The sequence below is a fragment of the Paramisgurnus dabryanus genome, chromosome 1, assembly GCF_030506205.2.
Source record: "Paramisgurnus dabryanus chromosome 1, PD_genome_1.1, whole genome shotgun sequence".
In the NCBI taxonomy this organism is placed as follows: domain Eukaryota; kingdom Metazoa; phylum Chordata; class Actinopteri; order Cypriniformes; family Cobitidae; genus Paramisgurnus; species Paramisgurnus dabryanus.
In genome coordinates, this window is record NC_133337.1 from 1669736 (window position 1) to 1690227 (window position 20492).

General features: G+C 37.5%; 1 protein-coding gene across 1 annotated transcript in view; it reads right to left on the bottom strand.

Annotated features, from left to right (window-relative positions):
• The window catches only part of cdnf (cerebral dopamine neurotrophic factor), a 111752-nt gene extending 93087 nt beyond the window's left edge, over nucleotides 1–18665 (bottom strand). Inside the window, exons 1-3 of the mRNA XM_073815912.1 lie at nucleotides 18656–18665; nucleotides 17335–17462; nucleotides 16996–17137 (exon numbers count right to left, since the gene is read on the bottom strand). Of these exons, the coding sequence (XP_073672013.1) occupies nucleotides 16996–17137; nucleotides 17335–17462; nucleotides 18656–18665 (280 nt within the window). The remainder of the gene's footprint in view (nucleotides 1–16995; nucleotides 17138–17334; nucleotides 17463–18655) is intronic.
• Nucleotides 18666–20492: the final 1827 nt, after the last annotated feature.

Sequence of the window (20492 nt, forward strand, 5' to 3'; positions counted from 1 at the left end):
ATGCTAGCTTTATGCTAGCTTTGTGCTAATCATGCTAGCATCATGCTAGCTTCATGCTAATCATGCTAGCTTCGTGCTAATCATGCTAGCTTCATGCTAGCTTCGTGCTAATTATGCTAGCATCATGCTAATCATGCTAGCTTTATGCTAATCATGCTACCATCATGCTAATCATGCTAGCTTCATGCTAATCATGCTAGCATCATGCTAGCTTCATGCTAATCATGCTAACATCATGCTAGCTTCATGCTAATCATGTTAACTTCATGGTAAATCATGTTAACTCATGCTAGCTTCATATTTCATCATGATAACTTTTTTAAATCATGCTAGCTTCACACTAAAACATGTCAACAGCCAGGTAAACTACTAGACTAAGTTTCTTTTACATTTCTGTCAATCAACTTTTTTGCATTTTCATGCACTGGTAATTCCTTGGGAATTGCATTTCTAGTTACAGTGCATTGAAAATGCGCTGTACTGTTCTTACTGGGCTTTTTATTATTATTATTATTATTACAGTGCATTGAAAATGCGCTGTACTGTTCTTACTGGGCTTTTTATTATTATTATTATTATTATTATTATTCTTCCAACCAAATTTCCGCAATTAATACGGCTCGAACCGTTTAACTTAGAAACTTCATTCAAACTCTCAAACGTGCGGACTATTCGGGAATAGTGTGCTATGACTTTTATAAGCGATCGGGGGTACGGTCTTCGCCCCAGGGGCGAAAAAGCAGCCGAAAAATCCCATAGACTTAACATTGCGACAAACTTTGACGAGTCGTAGCTCAGACCTAGGATTTCACAGAAACTTGTGACTTGCCACATTTGAAGAGGCTGGCAGGCTCTGTAAGAACATACCTCACAATGGGGTGTAAGCTGTACCCCTGGGGTGTAAGAGGTCCCCAAATTTCCCCATAGACTTATAATGGAGCAGGAATCATGCCCATATAAGGAACTAAAAACGTCCCGGATGGGATATCTTTGCAGCGCAGTGTCATAGAGACATGGGGGTTGGGTCTTTGGGTCATATTAGCTTCATGTTTGCTTCATGCTAAGTCATGCTAGCTTCGTGCTAGTTTCATGCTAGCTTTATGCTAATTTTATAATAAATCTTGCTAACTTAATGTTAAATCATGCTAGCTTCATGTTAAATCTTGTTAGCTTCATGCTAAATCATGCTAGCTTCATGCTAATCATGCTAGCATCATCTTAATCATGTTAGCATCATGCTAATAATGCTAGGATCATGCTAATTTCATGCTAAATTCATGCTAACTTCATGGTAATCATGCTAGCATCATGCTAGCTTCATGCAAATTATGCTAGCTTCATGCTAATCATACTAACATCGTGCTAGCTTCATGCTAATCATGCTAACATCGTGTTAGCTTCATGCTAATCATGCTAGCATCGTGCTAGCTTCATGCTAATCATGCTAGCATCGTGCTAGCTTCATGCTAATCATGCTAACATCGTGCTAGCTTCATGCTAATCATGCTAGCATCGTGCTAGCTTCATGCTAATCATGCTAGCATCGTGCTAGCTTCATGCTAATCATGCTAGCATCGTGCTAGCTTCATGCTAATCATGCTAGCATCGTGCTAGCTTCATGCTAATCATGCTAGCATCGTGCTAGCTTCATGCTAATCATGCTAGCATCGTGCTAGCTTCATGCTAATCATGCTAACATCGTGCTAGCTTCATGCTAATCATGCTAGCATCGTGCTAGCTTCATGCTAATCATGCTAGCATCGTGCTAGCTTCATGCTAATCATGCTAGCATCGTGCTAGCTTCATGCTAATCATGCTAGCATCGTGCTAGCTTCATGCTAATCATGCTAGCATCGTGCTAGCTTCATGCTAATCATGCTAGCATCGTGCTAGCTTCATGCTAGTCATGCTAGCATCGTGCTAGCTTCATGCTAATCATGCTAGCATCGTGCTAACGTCATGCTAATAAAGCTAGCATCATGCTAACGTCATGCTAATCATGCTAGCTTCATGCTAATCATGCTAGCATCATGCTAGCTTCATGCTAATCATGCTAGCATCATGCTAGCTTCATGCTAGTCATGCTAGCTTCATGCTAGCTTCATGTTAGTCATGCTAGCATCGTGTTAGCTTCATGCTAATCATGCTAGCTTCGTGTTTATCATGATAACATTGTGCTAGCTTCATGCTAATCATGCTAGCATCGTGCTAGCTTCATGCTAATCATGCTAGCAACGTGCTAGCTTCATGCTAATCATGCTAGCATCGTGCTAGCTTCATGCTAATCATGCTAGCATCGTGCTAGCTTCATGCTAATCATGCTAACATCGTGCTAGCTTCATGCTAATCATGCTAGCATCGTGCTAGCTTCATGCTAATCATGCTAGCATCGTGCTAGCTTCATGCTAATCATGCTAGCATCGTGCTAGCTTCATGCTAATCATGCTAGCATCGTGCTAGCTTCATGCTAATCATGCTAGCATCGTGCTAGCTTCATGCTAATCATGCTAGCATCGTGCTAGCTTCATGCTAATCATGCTAGCATCGTGCTAGCTTCATGCTAATCATGCTAGCATCGTGCTAGCTTCATGCTAGCATCATGCTAGCATCGTGCTAGCATCATGCTAGCTTCATGCTAGCATCGTGCTAGCATCATGCTAGCTTCATGCTAATCATGCTAACATCATGCTAGCTTCATGCTAATCATGCTAGCATCATGCTAGCTTCATGCTAATCATGCTAGCATCATGCTAGCTTCATGCTAATCATGCTAGCATCATGCTAGCTTCATGCTAATCATGCTAACATCATGTTAGCTTCATGTTAATCATGCTAGCATCATGCTAGCTTCATGCTAATCATGCTAGCATCATGCTAGCTTCATGCTAGTCATGCTAGCATCATGCTAGCTTCATGCTAGTCATGCTAGCTTCATGCTAGCTTCATGCTAATCATGCTAACGTCATGCTGAATCATGCTAATCATGCTAGCATCATATTTCATCATGATAACTTTTTTAGATCATGCTAGCTTCACACTAAAACATGTCAACAGCCAGGTAAACTACTAGACTAAATTTCTTTTACATTTCTGGCAATCAACTTTTTGCATTTTCATGCACTGGTAATTCCTTGGGAATTGCATATCTAGTTATTATTATTATTCTTCCAACCAAATTTCGGCAATTAATACGGCTCGAACCGCTTAACTTAGAAACTTCATTCAAACTCTCAAACGTGCGGACTATTCGGGAATAGTGGGCTATGACTTTTATAAGCGATCGGGGGTACGGTCTTCGCCCCAGGGGCGAAAAAGCAGCCGAAAAATCCCATTGACTTAACATGGAGACAAACTTTGACGAGTCGTAGCTCAGACCTAGAATTTCACAGAAACTTGTGACTTGCCACATTTGAAGAGGCTGGCAGGCTCTGTAAGAACATACCTCACAATGGGGTGTAAGTTGTACCCCTGGGGTGTAAGAGGCCCCCAAATTTCCCCATAGACTTATAATGGGGCAGGAATCATGCCCATATAAGGAAATAAAAACGTCCCAGATGGGATATCTTTGCAGCGCAGTGTCGTAGAGACATGGGGGTGGGCTCATTTTACTCAGGCATCCAATCAGTCCCTTAGGATCCTTATTGAGCTATCAAGCCACGCCCCTAGCAACCATTTTGGGCACCCTAGCAACATCTCCCATAGACTGCCATTATAAAATGCCCAGATGGATATCTTTGCAGCACAGTGTCACAGAGACATGGGGGTGGGCTCATTTTACTCAGGCATCCAATCAGTCTCTCACCATCCTTATTGAGGTATTAAGCCACGCCCCTAGCAACCAAATATGAGCAGCCTAGCAACATAATAAACAAAGCCTTATATCTCTGGATCCGGACATCATAGAGACATGGGGGTTGGGTCTTTGGGTCATATTAGCTTCATGCTTGCTTCATGCTAAGTCATGCTAGCTTCGTGCTAGTTTCATGCTAGCTTTATGCTAATTTTATAATAAATCTTGCTAACTTAATGTTAAATCATGCTAGCTTCATGCTAAATCTTGTTAGCTTCATGCTAAATCATGCTAGCTTCATGCTAGTCATGCTAGCATCATCTTAATCATGCTAGCATCATGCTAATAATGCTAGGATCATGCTAATTTCATGCTAAATTCATGCTAACTTCATGGTAATCATGCTAGCATCATGCTAGCTTCATGCAAATTATGCTAGCTTCATGCTAATCATACTAACATCATGTTAGCTTTATGCTAATCATGATAACATCGTGCTAGCTTCATGCTAATCATACTAACATCGTGTTAGCTTCATGCTAATCATGATAACATCGTGCTAGCTTCATGCTAATCATACTAGCATCGTGCTAGCTTCATGCTAATAATGCTAGCATCGTGCTAGCTTCATGCTAATCATGCTAACATCGTGCTAGCTTCATGCTAATCATGCCAACATCGTGCTAGCTTCATGCTAATCATGCTAGCATCGTGCTAGCTTCATGCTAATCATGCTAGCATCGTGCTAGCTTCATGCTAATCATGCTAGCATCGTGCTAGCTTCATGCTAATCATGCTACCATCATGCTAGCTTCATGCTAATCATGCTAGCATCATGCTAACTTCATGCTAATCATGCTAACATCGTGCTAGCTTCATGCTAGTCATGCTAGCATCATGCTAGCTTCATGCTAGTCATGCTAGCATCATGCTAGCTTCATGCTAATCATGCTAGCATCATGCTCGCTTCATGCTAGTCATGCTAGCTTCATGCTAGCTTCATGCTAATCATGCTAGCATCATGCTAACGTCATGCTAGCATCATGCTAGCATCATGCTAGCTTAATGCTAGTCATGCTAGCTTCGTGCTAGCTTCATGGTAATCATGCTAGCATCGTGTTATCTTCATGCTAATCATGCTAGCTTCGTGTTTATCATGATAACATTGTGCTAGCTTCATGCTAATCATGCTAGCATCGTGCTAGCTTCATGCTAATCATGCTAGCAACGTTCTAACTTCATGTTAATCATGCTAACATCGTGCTAGCTTCATGCTAATCATGCTAGCATTGTGCTAGCTTCATGCTAATCATGCTAGCATCCTGCTAGCTTCATGCTAATCATGCTAGCATCCTGCTAGCTTCATGCTAGCATCGTGCTAGCTTCATGCTAGCATCATGCTAATCATGCTAGCAGCATGATAATCATGTTAGCATCATGCTAGCTTCATGCTAATCATGCTAACATCATGCTAGCTTCATGCTAATCATGCTAGCATCATGCTAGCTTCATGCTAATCATGCTAACATCATGTTAGCTTCATGCTAATCATGCTAGCATCATGCTAGCTTCATGCTAATCATGCTATCATCATGCTAGCTTCATGCTAATCATGCTAGCTTTATGCTAGCTTCATGCTAATCATGCTAGCATCATGCTAGCTTCATGCTAGTCATGCTAGCTTCATGCTAGCTTCATGCTAATCATGCTAGCATCATGCTAACGTCATGCTGAATCATGCTAATCATGCTAGCATCATATTTCATCATGATAACTTTTTTAAATCATGCTAGCTTCACACTAAAACATGTCAACAGCCAGGTAAACTACTAGACTAAATTTCTTTTACATTTCTGGCAATCAACTTTTTGCATTTTCATGCACTGGTAATTCCTTGGGAATTGCATATCTAGTTACAGTGCATTGAAAATGCGCTGTACTGTTCTTACTGGGCTTTTTATTATTATTATTATTATTATTATTATTATTCTTCCAACCAAATTTCGGCAATTAATACGGCTCGAACCGCTTAACTTAGAAACTTCATTCAAACTCTCAAACGTGCGGACTATTCGGGAATAGTGGGCTATGACTTTTATAAGCGATCGGGGGTACGGTCTTCGCCCCAGGGGCGAAAAAGCAGCCGAAAAATCCCATTGACTTAACATGGAGACAAACTTTGACGAGTCGTAGCTCAGACCTAGAATTTCACAGAAACTTGTGACTTGCCACATTTGAAGAGGCTGGCAGGCTCTGTAAGAACATACCTCACAATGGGGTGTAAGTTGTACCCCTGGGGTGTAAGAGGCCCCCAAATTTCCCCATAGACTTATAATGGGGCAGGAATCATGCCCATATAAGGAAATAAAAACGTCCCAGATGGGATATCTTTGCAGCGCAGTGTCGTAGAGACATGGGGGTGGGCTCATTTTACTCAGGCATCCAATCAGTCCCTTAGGATCCTTATTGAGCTATCAAGCCACGCCCCTAGCAACCATTTTGGGCACCCTAGCAACATCTCCCATAGACTGCCATTATAAAATGCCCAGATGGATATCTTTGCAGCACAGTGTCACAGAGACATGGGGGTGGGCTCATTTTACTCAGGCATCCAATCAGTCTCTCACCATCCTTATTGAGGTATTAAGCCACGCCCCTAGCAACCAAATATGAGCAGCCTAGCAACATAATAAACAAAGCCTTATATCTCTGGATCCGGACATCATAGAGACATGGGGGTTGGGTCTTTGGGTCATATTAGCTTCATGCTTGCTTCATGCTAAGTCATGCTAGCTTCGTGCTAGTTTCATGCTAGCTTTATGCTAATTTTATAATAAATCTTGCTAACTTAATGTTAAATCATGCTAGCTTCATGCTAAATCTTGTTAGCTTCATGCTAAATCATGCTAGCTTCATGCTAGTCATGCTAGCATCATCTTAATCATGCTAGCATCATGCTAATAATGCTAGGATCATGCTAATTTCATGCTAAATTCATGCTAACTTCATGGTAATCATGCTAGCATCATGCTAGCTTCATGCAAATTATGCTAGCTTCATGCTAATCATACTAACATCATGTTAGCTTTATGCTAATCATGATAACATCGTGCTAGCTTCATGCTAATCATACTAACATCGTGTTAGCTTCATGCTAATCATGATAACATCGTGCTAGCTTCATGCTAATCATACTAGCATCGTGCTAGCTTCATGCTAATAATGCTAGCATCGTGCTAGCTTCATGCTAATCATGCTAACATCGTGCTAGCTTCATGCTAATCATGCCAACATCGTGCTAGCTTCATGCTAATCATGCTAGCATCGTGCTAGCTTCATGCTAATCATGCTAGCATCGTGCTAGCTTCATGCTAATCATGCTAGCATCGTGCTAGCTTCATGCTAATCATGCTAGCATCGTGCTAGCTTCATGTTAATCATGCTAGCATCGTGCTAGCTTCATGCTAGTCATGCTAACATCGTGCTAGCTTCATGCTAGTCATGCTAGCATCATGCTAGCTTCATGCTAGTCATGCTAGCATCATGCTAGCTTCATGCTAATCATGCTAGGATCATGCTAGCTTCATGCTAGTCATGCTAGCTTCATGCTAGCTTCATGCTAATCATGCTAGCATCATGCTAACGTCATGCTAGCATCATGCTAGCTTAATGCTAGCTTAATGCTAGTCATGCTAGCTTCGTGCTAGCTTCATGGTAATCATGCTAGCATCGTGTTATCTTCATGCTAATCATGCTAGCTTCGTGTTTATCATGATAACATTGTGCTAGCTTCATGCTAATCATGCTAGCATCGTGCTAGCTTCATGCTAATCATGCTAGCAACGTTCTAACTTCATGTTAATCATGCTAGCATCGTGCTAGCTTCATGCTAATCATGCTAGCATCGTGCTAGCTTCATGCTAATCATGCTAGCATCCTGCTAGCTTCATGCTAATCATGCTAGCATCCTGCTAGCTTCATGCTAGCATCGTGCTAGCTTCATGCTAGCATCATGCTAATCATGCTAGCAGCATGATAATCATGTTAGCATCATGCTAGCTTCATGCTAATCATGCTAACATCATGCTAGCTTCATGCTAATCATGCTAGCATCATGCTAGCTTCATGCTAATCATGCTAACATCATGTTAGCTTCATGCTAATCATGCTAGCATCATGCTAGCTTCATGCTAATCATGCTATCATCATGCTAGCTTCATGCTAATCATGCTAGCTTTATGCTAGCTTCATGCTAATCATGCTAGCATCATGCTAGCTTCATGCTAGTCATGCTAGCTTCATGCTAGCTTCATGCTAATCATGCTAGCATCATGCTAACGTCATGCTGAATCATGCTAATCATGCTAGCATCATATTTCATCATGATAACTTTTTTAAATCATGCTAGCTTCACACTAAAACATGTCAACAGCCAGGTAAACTACTAGACTAAATTTCTTTTACATTTCTGGCAATCAACTTTTTGCAATTTCATGCACTGGTAATTCCTTGGGAATTGCATATCTAGTTATTATTATTCTTCCAACCAAATTTCCGCAATTAATACGGCTCGAACCGTTTAACTTAGAAACTTCATTCAAACTCTCAAACGTGCAGACTATCCGGGAATAGTGTGCTATGACTTTTATAAGCGATCGGGGGTACGGTCTTCGCCCCAGGGGCGAAAAAGCAGCCGAAAAATCCCATAGACTTAACATTGCGACAAACTTTGACGAGTCGTAGCTCAGACCTAGGATTTCACAGAAACTTGTGACTTGCCACATTTGAAGAGGCTGGCAGGCTCTGTAAGAACATACCTCACAATGGGCTGTAAGTTGTACCCCTGGGGTGTAAGAGGTCCCCAAATTTCCCCATAGACTTATAATGGGGCAGGAATCATGCCCATATAAGGAACTAAAAACTTCCCGGATGGGATATCTTTGCAGCGCAGTGTCATAGAGACATGGGGGAGGGCTCATTTTACTCAGGCATCCAATCAGTCCCTTAGGATCCTTATTGAGCTATCAAGCCACGCCCCTAGCAACCATTTTGGGCACCCTAGCAACATCTACCATAGACTGCCATTATAAAATGCCCAGATGGATATCTTTGCAGCACAGTGTCACAGAGACATGGGGGTGGGCTCATTTTACTCAGGCATCCAATCAGTCTCTCACCATCCTTATTGAGGTATTAAGCCACGCCCCTAGCAACCAAATATGAGCAGCCTAGCAACATAATAAACAAAGCCTTATATCTCTGGATCCGGACATCATAGAGACATGGGGGTTGGGTCTTTGGGTCATATTAGCTTCATGCTAGCTTCATGCTAAGTCATACTAGCTTCGTGCTTGTTTCATGCTAGCTTTATGCTAATTTCATAATAAATCTTGCTAACTTAATGCTAAATCATGCTAGCTTCATGTTAAATCTTGTTAGCTTCATGCTAAATCATGCTACCCTTACGAAAAAGAAGTATACTTCAAGTTAATTTTATTTAGTATACTTAAGTAATGTTGGAGTATAGTTTTAAGTATACTTTATGTAGTAAGTGTACTAACATTTATGTTCTAGTAGTATACTTGTAAGTGTACTGCTTGAATACCGCTTGGGACTAAATTGGCCCACTTTTAGTATATAGAAGTATACTTCTAAGTGTACTATAAGTGTAAGAGTAGTCAACTTTAAGTGTACAACTAGTGCATAATTAGTTCTTCATTTGTACTGCAAGTGAACTCATGAGTATACTAGTAGTTTTCTAGACTTATACTTCAAGTGTGCATGCAAATGTTCTGTTAGTGTACTCTTAGTAAAATAGTAGGTTACTTATTGTGTGCTGCAGGTATACTTCCAAGTGTTTAGTTTTAGTTTTAGTTTTATTAGTTTATAATAACGTGGACAGTCCCTTTTAATAAAAAGAGCAGCTTTAGCCTGTACGGCTAATTTCCAGCTGTAGTCCCCGGCCAGAGTGTTAATAGGCATACATCAAACAAAATACATTACAGTTATATTACAACAGAACTAAACAAAAGAGAATAAAATATACAATCCTGCGACACACAATTTAGACAAGCACAGTCAAAAAACACCAATTACAAAAACATAAAGCCTGTTACATACATGGGAGCAGTACAGATTTCACATATAATTATGCAGGAGCCACATTAAAACACATACATAACCAAACATTAAGGCAGCCAACAAAGATCTAACAGCAGCAGCATGACCATGTCACATCAAATGCCCATCACATCTGTCTGATTAATGTGTGCATTTATAATTGACGGATAGCCAGCTTTTAAGATGTGTAGTAAAGACGGAATATGTATGTAGGTCTTTAATTGTGGTGGGCAATGAATTCCAGTTTTGTATTGCTGTAACAGAAAATGATAATTGACCAAATGTGCTTTTCCTAAATGGGATTGAAAGATCACCACGTGTAGTGCTTCTGGTGATCTGACTGCTATTTTTACGTTGGATTATAAATGAATTAAGAGGAGTAGGAGCCTTATTATGCAGAATTTTATAAACCAGACAGATATTTTTGTATTTAATTACATCTTCCCAGCTTAACAGTTTATGGTCATCAAGAATGATACAATGATGTGAACTGTTAGGCTTCTGGGCCAATACTTTAAGAGTTTTTTTATAAAGAATTGCTATTGGCTTTAGTGATAAGCTATTTATTTGTCCCCAGCTTGTCAGACAATATGTCAGATGTGACACAATCATGGCATCCATAAATAATTTAGCAGCATTAAAAGTAAGTGCATTTCTAATATATCTAAAATTTGCTAATGTAAACTTAACCCTATTGCACACTTTCTTAATATGAGGTTTAAAAGGTGTTCTTTTAATATACTTTTAGTTAACTAGTAGTTTACTAGTCATATACTGAAAGTGTAAATACAAGTGTTATGTTAGTGTACTCTTAGTAAACTAGTAGGTTACTTATTGTGTGCTGCAGGTATACTTCCAAGTGTTCTGTTAATATACTTTTAGTTAACTAGTAGTTTACTAGTCATATACTGAAAGTGTAAATACAAGTGTTCTGTTAGTTTACTCTTAGTAAACTAGTAGGTTACTTATTGTGTGCTGCAGGTATACTTCCAAGTGTTCTGTTAATATACTTTTAGTTAACTAGTAGTTTACTAGTCATATACTGAAAGTGTACATGCAAGTGTTCTGTTAGTGTACTCTTAGTAAACTAGTAGGTTACTTATTGTATACTGCTTGTGTAACAAAGGACTTTGACACTGAGGATCCATCTGCAGGTTTTTATTAAACACACTCGTATTCCAACAGGCAAGGTCAAACAACAGCAAACACAGCAATGTAAGGCAGGCAAATCTCGTAGTCATGAAACAGGCAAAAGGGTCAGGGCAGGCAACAAACATACTCATAAACCAGGTAAAACAGATCAAGATTAATAAATACAGATAGATAAGCAGGCAGGCAAACCGCTCAGCAATGACAGCCGGTACAAATCAAGACTTTGCACTGACTGAATGTTTCCAGAGAGTTTATATAGGCTGTCCAATGAGTTTCAGGTGGCAGACTAATCAGTCCAGGCATGCGGGATTATGGGAAATGGAGTCCAGAACGAAAGTTGATATTCAGGGGATTAATGTTAAGTTCACTTTAAGTAAAGTTGAGTAGTAAACTACTAGTTAACTAAAAGTATAGTAAAAGAATACTTGCAAGTATACCTGCAGCACACAGTTAGTAACTTACTAGTTTACTAAGAGTACACTAACAGAACACTTGCATGCACACTTTCAGTATGAGTACACTAGTTAACTAAAAGTATAGTAAAATAATACTTGCAAGTATACCTGCAGCACAAAATTAATAACTTACTAGTTTACTAAAACTAAAGATTCTCCATAAAGATAATATACATTTGTACACTACATATACTTTCAAAATTTACTTAAAATATACTGTTTCTAAAGGATGCTAAATAATGTATTTATGCTATATATTATAAATATGCTGTCAGTGCATTATTATAATGATAACTAGATAAAGTATACCTAAAATAAACTTTAAAATAAGTTCAAAGTAGTATACTTTAATAATTGCACAGAACTTTAACTCCAAGTATATTTTTTTAAGTATACTTTTAGAAAATATACTAAATTATAATTATTTTGAAATATGTTAAAAATTTAATTGTAAGCAAATATGTTGTAAGCATACTTTCAATATATTCAAATATGGTACATTTCTTTCTAAGTATATTTGTAATGTACTATTGCAAAGTTAAATATACTTGAAATACAATAAAGTATATTTATTTTTCACCAGGGCTATTCATATGGCTTTTTGCAGCTTTCTTGATGTAGCTTTCGTTGTTGCATTTTTACTTTATACTTTTAAGTATATGTCAGTAAACAAGTATAGGCCAAATATACTTAGACATTTCGGTCAGTATAGGTCAAGTATAGGTCAAGTATACTTTAGTACAATTTAAGTATATTTCTGAGAAGTACCTAAAGTACATTTTAGAGAAGTACATAAAAAGTAAACTGAAAGTATACTTTCTTATTTTAAGTTTAAAAGAAGAATACTTATAGCACACTTCAATAAACTTCTTTTTTGTAAGGGTAGCTTCATGGTAATCATGTTAGCATCATCTTAATCATGCTAGCATCATGCTAATAATGTTAGGATCATGCTAATTTCATGCTAAATTCATGCTAACTTCATGGTAATCATGCTAACATCATGCTAGCTTTATGCAAATTATGTTAGCTTCATGCTAATCATACTAACATCATGCTAGCTTTATGTTAATCATGATAACATCATGCTAGCTTCATGCTAATCATGCTAGCATCATGTTAGCTTCATGCTAATCATGCTAGCTTCATGCTAATCATGCTAGCAATCATGCTAGCTTCATGGTAATCATTCTAGCATCATGCTAGCTTCATGCTAATCATGCTAGCATCATGCTAGCTTCATGCTAATCATGCTAGCATCATGTTAGCATTATGTTAATCATTTTAACATCATGCTAGCTTCATGCTAATCATGCTAGCATCATGCTAACTTCATGCTAATCATGCTAGCTTCATGCTAATCATGCTAGCATCATGCTAGCTTCATGCTAATCATGCTAGCATCATGCTAGCTTCATGCTAATCATGCTAGCATCATGCTAGCTTCATGCTTATCATGCTAGCTTCATGCTAACATCATGCTAACTTCATGCTAATCATGCTAGCTTCATGCTAATCATGCTAGCTTCATGCTAATCATGCTAACATCATGCTAGCTTCATGCTAATCATGTTAACATCATGTTAGCTTCATGTTAATCATGCTAACATCATGCTAGCTTTATGTTAATCATGATAACATCATGCTAGCTTCATGCTAATCATGCTAGCATCATGTTAGCTTCATGCTAATCATGCTAGCTTCATGCTAATCATGCTAGCAATCATGCTAGCTTCATGGTAATCATTCTAGCATCATGTTAGCTTCATGCTAATCATGCTAGCATCATGCTAGCTTCATGCTAATCATGCTAGCATCATGTTAGCATTATGTTAATCATTTTAACATCATGCTAGCTTCATGCTAATCATGCTAGCATCATGCTAACTTCATGCTAATCATGCTAGCTTCATGCTAATCATGCTAGCATCATGCTAGCTTCATGCTAATCATGCTAGCATCATGCTAGCTTCATGCTAATCATGCTAGCATCATGCTAGCTTCATGCTTATCATGCTAGCTTCATGCTAACATCATGCTAACTTCATGCTAATCATGCTAGCTTCATGCTAATCATGCTAGCATCATGCTAGCTTCATGCTAATCATGCTAACATCATGCTAGCTTCATGCTAATCATGTTAACATCATGTTAGCTTCTTGTTAGCTTCATGTTAATCATGCTAGCATCATGTTAGCTTCATGCTAATCATGCTACCATCATGCTAGATTCATGCTAATCATGCTAACTTCATGTTAATCATGCTAACATCATGTTAGCTTCATGCTAATCATGCTAACATCATGTTAGCTTCATGCTAATCATGCTAGCATCATGCTAGCTTTATGCTAATCATGCTAGCTTCATGCTAATCATGCTAACATCATGCTAGCTTCATGCTAATCATGCTAGCTTCATGTTAGCTTCATGATAAATCATGTTAGCTTCATGTTAAATCATGCTAGCGTCATGTTAGCTTCATGCTAGATCATGCTAGCGTCATGCTAAGTCATGCTAAATTATGTTAGCGTCACGTTAGATTCATGCTAAATCATGTTAGATTCATGCTAAATCATGTTTGCTTCATGCTAAATCATGCTAGCTTCATTGTAAATCATGTTCAGAGGTGTAAAGTACTTGAGTAAATGTACTTCGTTACTGTACTTAAGTATTTTTTGTACTGAGTATCAAAAATATAGGCAACTTTTACTCTCTACTCAATTACATTTTTGATTGGGTATTTGTACTCTTTACTCCACTACATTTGAAATGACACTTAACGTTACTCGCTACATTGTTTATTCGTCAAATAAAAACGAGACGAAAGTGTCAGAGGGTGATGATGGATAGAATCTGTGGTCGCGAGGTTACACGCACACACACAACTGAGTGACTTCATTTGGCGCTGCGCAGAGCAATCGTATGAAATCAAAGTACTGCGAGAGCGAATCAAATGCATATGGAGAAGTCTGGTCTCGCGGTACTTCGATGTCAAACGCTGAATGGCTTGCGTTGAGCCACCGTAGCGGGACATCTGCGTGCTGCGTATGTCATAAACTGTAGAGAAAAGTTTGCGTCTGGTCTGAGAGAAGAGATAAAGAGCAAACATATGGATGCATATCACATTTGCTTCAGTCAAGGGACTCTTTGTTAAACATGTGATGCTACAATCAAAACAAAAGTGATGCGCGATTGCAGGAGGGTCATCCCGCAACTCAAAGGCAAGCACAAATGTTTTTATACTCTGATGCTACTTTATCAGCTAACCTGAGCTGGTACATAACTTGATATAACTTACTATATAAGCCAAAATAAACCAGCGAGGTCCTGTACTGATTGCCTGAGTAACTTAAGTACATTATAAGATTGATAATAAGTGTACAATTTCACTGTCCTCACATTTAATCAAGTATGCTGTAATGTATTTAATGTAAAGAGGGATGCATGACGGAATAAATGTAGTGCACTTAATGTGAGAGAGTGGTGTTACGTACTACATGTGTTTACAATTAATCTTTCAAATGAACAACTTCACGTTTTTAATATGCATTATCATATTTCTGTTAGTGTAATTTTAGTTTACTGGAATTTTTTAAATATTAAAATTATATCTTTTTTAGGATAGGCCTATATAAGAATATTTGGTAACACTTTACAATAAGGTTCATTAGTTAACAGTAGTTAATGTATTAACCAACTTGAACAAACCATGAGCAATACATTTGTTACATTATTTATTCATCTTTGTTAATGTTAGTTAATAAAAATGTAAGCTTTAATTTTTTGTTCATGTTAGTTCAGAGTGCATTAACTAATGTTAACAAGATTTTAATAAAGTATTAGTAATAGTTGAAATTAACATTAACAAACATGAATAAATGCTGTATAAGTGCAGTTCATTATTAATTCATGTTAACTAATGTAGCTAACTAATGTTAACTAATGAACCTTATTGTAAAGTGTTACCATATATTTATATCACAAAGTTAGGCTATATATTTTTCAGCATGGCACATTCAAGTACACAATGACACTAGACTAAAATTAAATGGGTTTAAATTTTAAATTTAATGTAGATTTCTAGACTAAAATCTCATGGCATTTAGTTGAATAAAATTAGACTAAAACTAAATCAATTCAGATGACAAAAATATGACTAAAACTAAATTAAATTTTAGTCAAAAGACTATGACTATGTTTAATCTGTGTTTGTTCTGCCAGGTCAAAATTTTGAGGTGTTTGATTTCTTTTCTATTAGGAAATAAAACCTCATAAATAAACTTTCCTAGTTTAACTGCCCAGACCTACAATGTCTCTTTGTGTTGAGGACTAGTGCATCTTTGAGCCAACATTCAGTACGAGTAAAAATACTTGAGTACTTTTAAATTGGGTTACTTTAATACTTTTACTCAAGTCGTATTTAAATTGGTGACTTGTAACTTGTAGTGGAGTAATTTAGTAAGGAATTTGTACTTTTACTCAAGTATGGCTTTCAGCTACTCTTTACACCTCTGATCATGTTAGCTTTATGATAAATCATGTTAGCTTCATGGTAAATCATGCTAACGTCATGCTAAATCATGTTAGCTTCATGCTAAATCATGCTAGCTTCATGCTAAATCATGCTAGCTTCATGCTAAATCATGCTAGCTTCATGCTCAATCATGTTAACTCATGCTACCTTCATATTTCATCATGATAACTTTTTTAAATCATGCTAGCTTCACACTAAAACATGTCAACAGCCAGGTAAACTACTAGACTAAATTTCTTTTACATTTCTGTCAATCAACTTTTTTGCATTTTCATGCACTGGTAATTCCTTGGGAATTGCATTTCTAGTTAATAAATGATATTATACAGAATACATAATATAATTGCTCTTATAAGTACGTCAGCGATTCATACTGTAAAAATAATTGATTTACCAATAAAGAACAATACATATTACATACATGCACACATATCAGTAGCCAAGCCATTTAAACTTTTAATTTATTTAAAAAATAAATGTAACTTGGTGAAAACGTTATAAGAAAAATTACACTTAAGAGAAATATAGGGGAAACAGACTTCTACAGAACACCGGATCCATAAAAATCACAGTTTAACGCTAAAACACTTCACACAGCTATTGAGAAGCATTCACTTTCTGCCACCAGTTGGGCTCCGCCCACAAAAAAAATGTCATCTCTGTTTGCAAACACGCAAAAGGTCTATATAAATGTTGTGGTTATATGTTAATGGTTCTGACATCACAATGACGCATTCTGAATGACCTATTTTTGTCATCTTTGTTGCCATAAAGGGTCAGGTCAGTCTGAAGAAGAAGCTTTCCGTTGCTTAAGTATATAAAAAATTTTTCTATGAATATGCCATTATCTCAACAATGTTAATGTCTGTGCAGTGTTGACAGTCTGACCCCAGTCTATTCCAAACCCGGTGTTGTTAAAAAGCCTATTTTGCATAATCACATACCGTATCTAAGCTCACAGATTTGGTTGTCTCTGCGTTGAAGTCTTTGGCAGATTTTCTGGACAGGAACGTGTGCACTGAGGGGGCGGCTCACCTCACCTGTCACTTTGGCTGCTGCATCACTTGAGGCTCCGAGGTAATAACACTGTAAAAAGAAAATGAAGATGCAGGTTTGAGTTACAAGCCCTAATAGGCTATGTTCAATATAACAAGTAGTCCATATGAATAATTGAACAATGTTTGTTTATGCTGTTCTCTTGGTAAGGAACCAGTCCCTAAAGACAGACCAGCAACCAAAGAGCGGAAAATGATAAATCGAGCATCCTTTGGAGCAGTTCTTACTAGTCTGTTCTCTTTCCCTGAAGCCTGAGCACATGTTGTGATGAGACCCCCCTCCACCAGCTCTGGGGAAAGCTCTTTATGCCGAAGAACTAGTGAGTTGTAAATGCGCTCCAGGAAATTCACACACACTGCAAAACACACAAATTCACGTTTACATTGAATAAAGATTTATCCTGGAGATTATATGAAACATAATTATTGTTATGTAATAACTCTGTAACATTTAAAGGGCAATAAAGCCTTTATCTGTGTGTACACAATGATGACGTGTCAACGTATGCATGCGCAGTTTGGCAATGGATGTATGGCAAGAATCAGCAGTGAAGCAACACAGACAGAGAAAGTTATTTAAAAAAGTTGACTTATCAACTTTTTCAACACAGCTACCAGATCCGTGTACTATTGTGGAGTGGATTGAAGACTTTAGCAGATGGTCAAATATAAAGTGGCCAGATACATATAGTGGAGAGTGGGGTGAGTTGTGCCAGTTTTTACTCAAAGTGACTTTAAAGTGAGGCCATGACAGTAATGCCTTCAACTTAAGGATGTACATATATTTTAGGATGTTGTGCATCCCTGAGAACAATAACTTTGGATCTGAAATAAATAGTTTCAGAAATATAGCTTTTGGAAAAAAAGTGGTCTTGTGGCACAACTTGCCCCTGGTGCGGGGGAAGTTGTGCCTTTAGGGAAAATAAGTTGGGGTAATAAACATTTTAATGTTATGAACTGTAATGCTATATTAAAGCAAGACAAATTCAATACACAATAACTCATTTAAGGTTTATTTAGATATTGTCACTCTATTAAACTGTTGGAATAAGTCATATTTTGTAGTTTTTGGAAAAACACAACTTAAATACACAATATATGATATTTCTGAAAAATTTGAGGCTAAGTGGCTTTGGCAATAGATGTCAGTTGACATACACAGAACGCTGTCTGTCAATTATGTAATATATAAGAATAAAGTGACCAGACTAATTTCTAAACATCCTATTGTGACTTGGCCACTTAAAAACTTAATAAAACGTCTCTTTAATAACATAGTGCAAACTCAAAACTGAAATCAATGTTAGCTAAATGAAACAAATGGCAGGTAGGCCAAAGTCAAACACTGCTGAGGCATGTCCATCTCCTCACTTCTCCAGATTATCCCCTGTGAGTATGTAGGTCTAGGTGGTCTGGATCTGGCCTACTATTTAACATCCCACTTGTCAATACTACACAGGAATATAAACTTATGCTGTCTTATGGCTGTACCACGAAGTTTTTGGGGTGTGGGATGTTTCTTGAGCTCATCACCTCTGGCACAACTTACCCCAGGCCATTTGGCACAAATCACCCCAGACCTACAAGTCTGAACAATTAGCATGATCCAGCAGTTAAGAGCTTACATTATGCTAACAGTATAGACTCATTGTGTAGCCTGCTAAAGCACTAAAACATGTGTGAAATATTTTCAAACCTATCTATAATTGTTTAGATACTACAATCAAAAAACCTAATCATAGAACTTTTACTTTGAAAGGAAAAAACAGTTTTTGGAGCTAAAATGTGATTACCTCTCATGCCATGTGTCTCTCTTTTTTGAGGATAAGTAAAATTGATGGCTTTTCAAAATTATGTGGTCACATGACCAATTTCTTTTATGGTTTTCCAGAAAAAGGGGTGGAACATTTCCCCCCCTGGCACAAATCACCCCACTCTCCCCTATATGTATATAAGTATATTATATTAGTGCAACCAAACGCAACAACCAGGCCTTTTGATGCTCGGAAACCGTTTTAATAAACATTCCGAATTGCTAACACGTTAGAACCACTGGGAACAACACCACTTCCGTTGCCGATCACGTGGGCTGTAAAAGGGTCTATATGTTTTTACAGTATTTATATTAATTAATGTTATTACTACAAATACAATTGTTCATGTCTTTAAAAATGTTGAATTTAATATTAAGATTAAAGAATGCTGTAGACGTATTGTTCAGTATTGTTAATAATGTTAACTTATGTAGTTAACTAAGTTAACCACTGATCTATATAAATGACTGGATTGCGCATGACGTCACACTTGTGAAGCCACCGCGCCGCCATGTTGGTATACCCAAACGTTCTATTAAATCAATGGACGTTATCAGATTTTAATGATAAAACATCACTTTACTCGTCTTCGTTTTTATATGTGAAGTTACCCTGTACATTATTACAACACAAACGTCCAAAGCATGTAAATAGTTACTTACTGAAAGTTGTACATTTTGCGTTTTAAACAGTTATTATACATTCATCTTTATTACAGTATCAGATCAGCAGACAGACCGCAGCATATTTAGTATTAATGACAATAAACGTGCTCATTCTGAAATCTAAATAAATAATCATACTTTGTACCGTATGTGTATGCAATAATTTGCTAGTTTTGTAATAATGTTATCTAAACTTACAAGTTACCTAAACTTATTTAGAGAAATAACGCTGACCGTCACAGTGTAGCTGAATGTCAAACAAAACTTTATTTATACCCGTGTCATTAACAAATGCAACACACACTCACCTTAACGGTTTTTTTATAAATCCATTATCCTGCCCGATTAAAAGATAAACATTGCAAATAACACCAGAATTATCAAATAATTAACGTACACATATCCTAAAAATTAACCTTGTGTAACTGATACGCTGTAAAGCGGGTAAATTTTGATCATGATTTTGAATGGAAGTCAATGACGCTCTCTGCCGGTTGGGTATACCAAGATGGCGGCTCGAACTCTGTGCTGGCGTCACCTCACGCAGTTACGTCAAGCGTTCTATGCGCAATCCAGTCATTTATATAGATCAGTGAAGTTAACGAACAGAATGGTTTATAACAATAAAAATTACTGATCATTCTGCAAGTCACATTTTAAAGCAATGTTGTTTTATAACTATACATTATTTTATTTAATAAATGAATCCTAACATTTCAAAAAAAATTTGTTCTGTTTCCAAATGTGTCATAGTGTAACATGGATTTTAGTGTTGTACACCGTTAAAGAATGCAACACAAAGCCTGATCCTTTTCAAAATTAACTTTTTTGAACTAAAGATTTTTGTATTTACTGTGACTGCCCGCATGCCCTTGCGTAAAATAACTCGGCAAAGTTCAAGCAACTA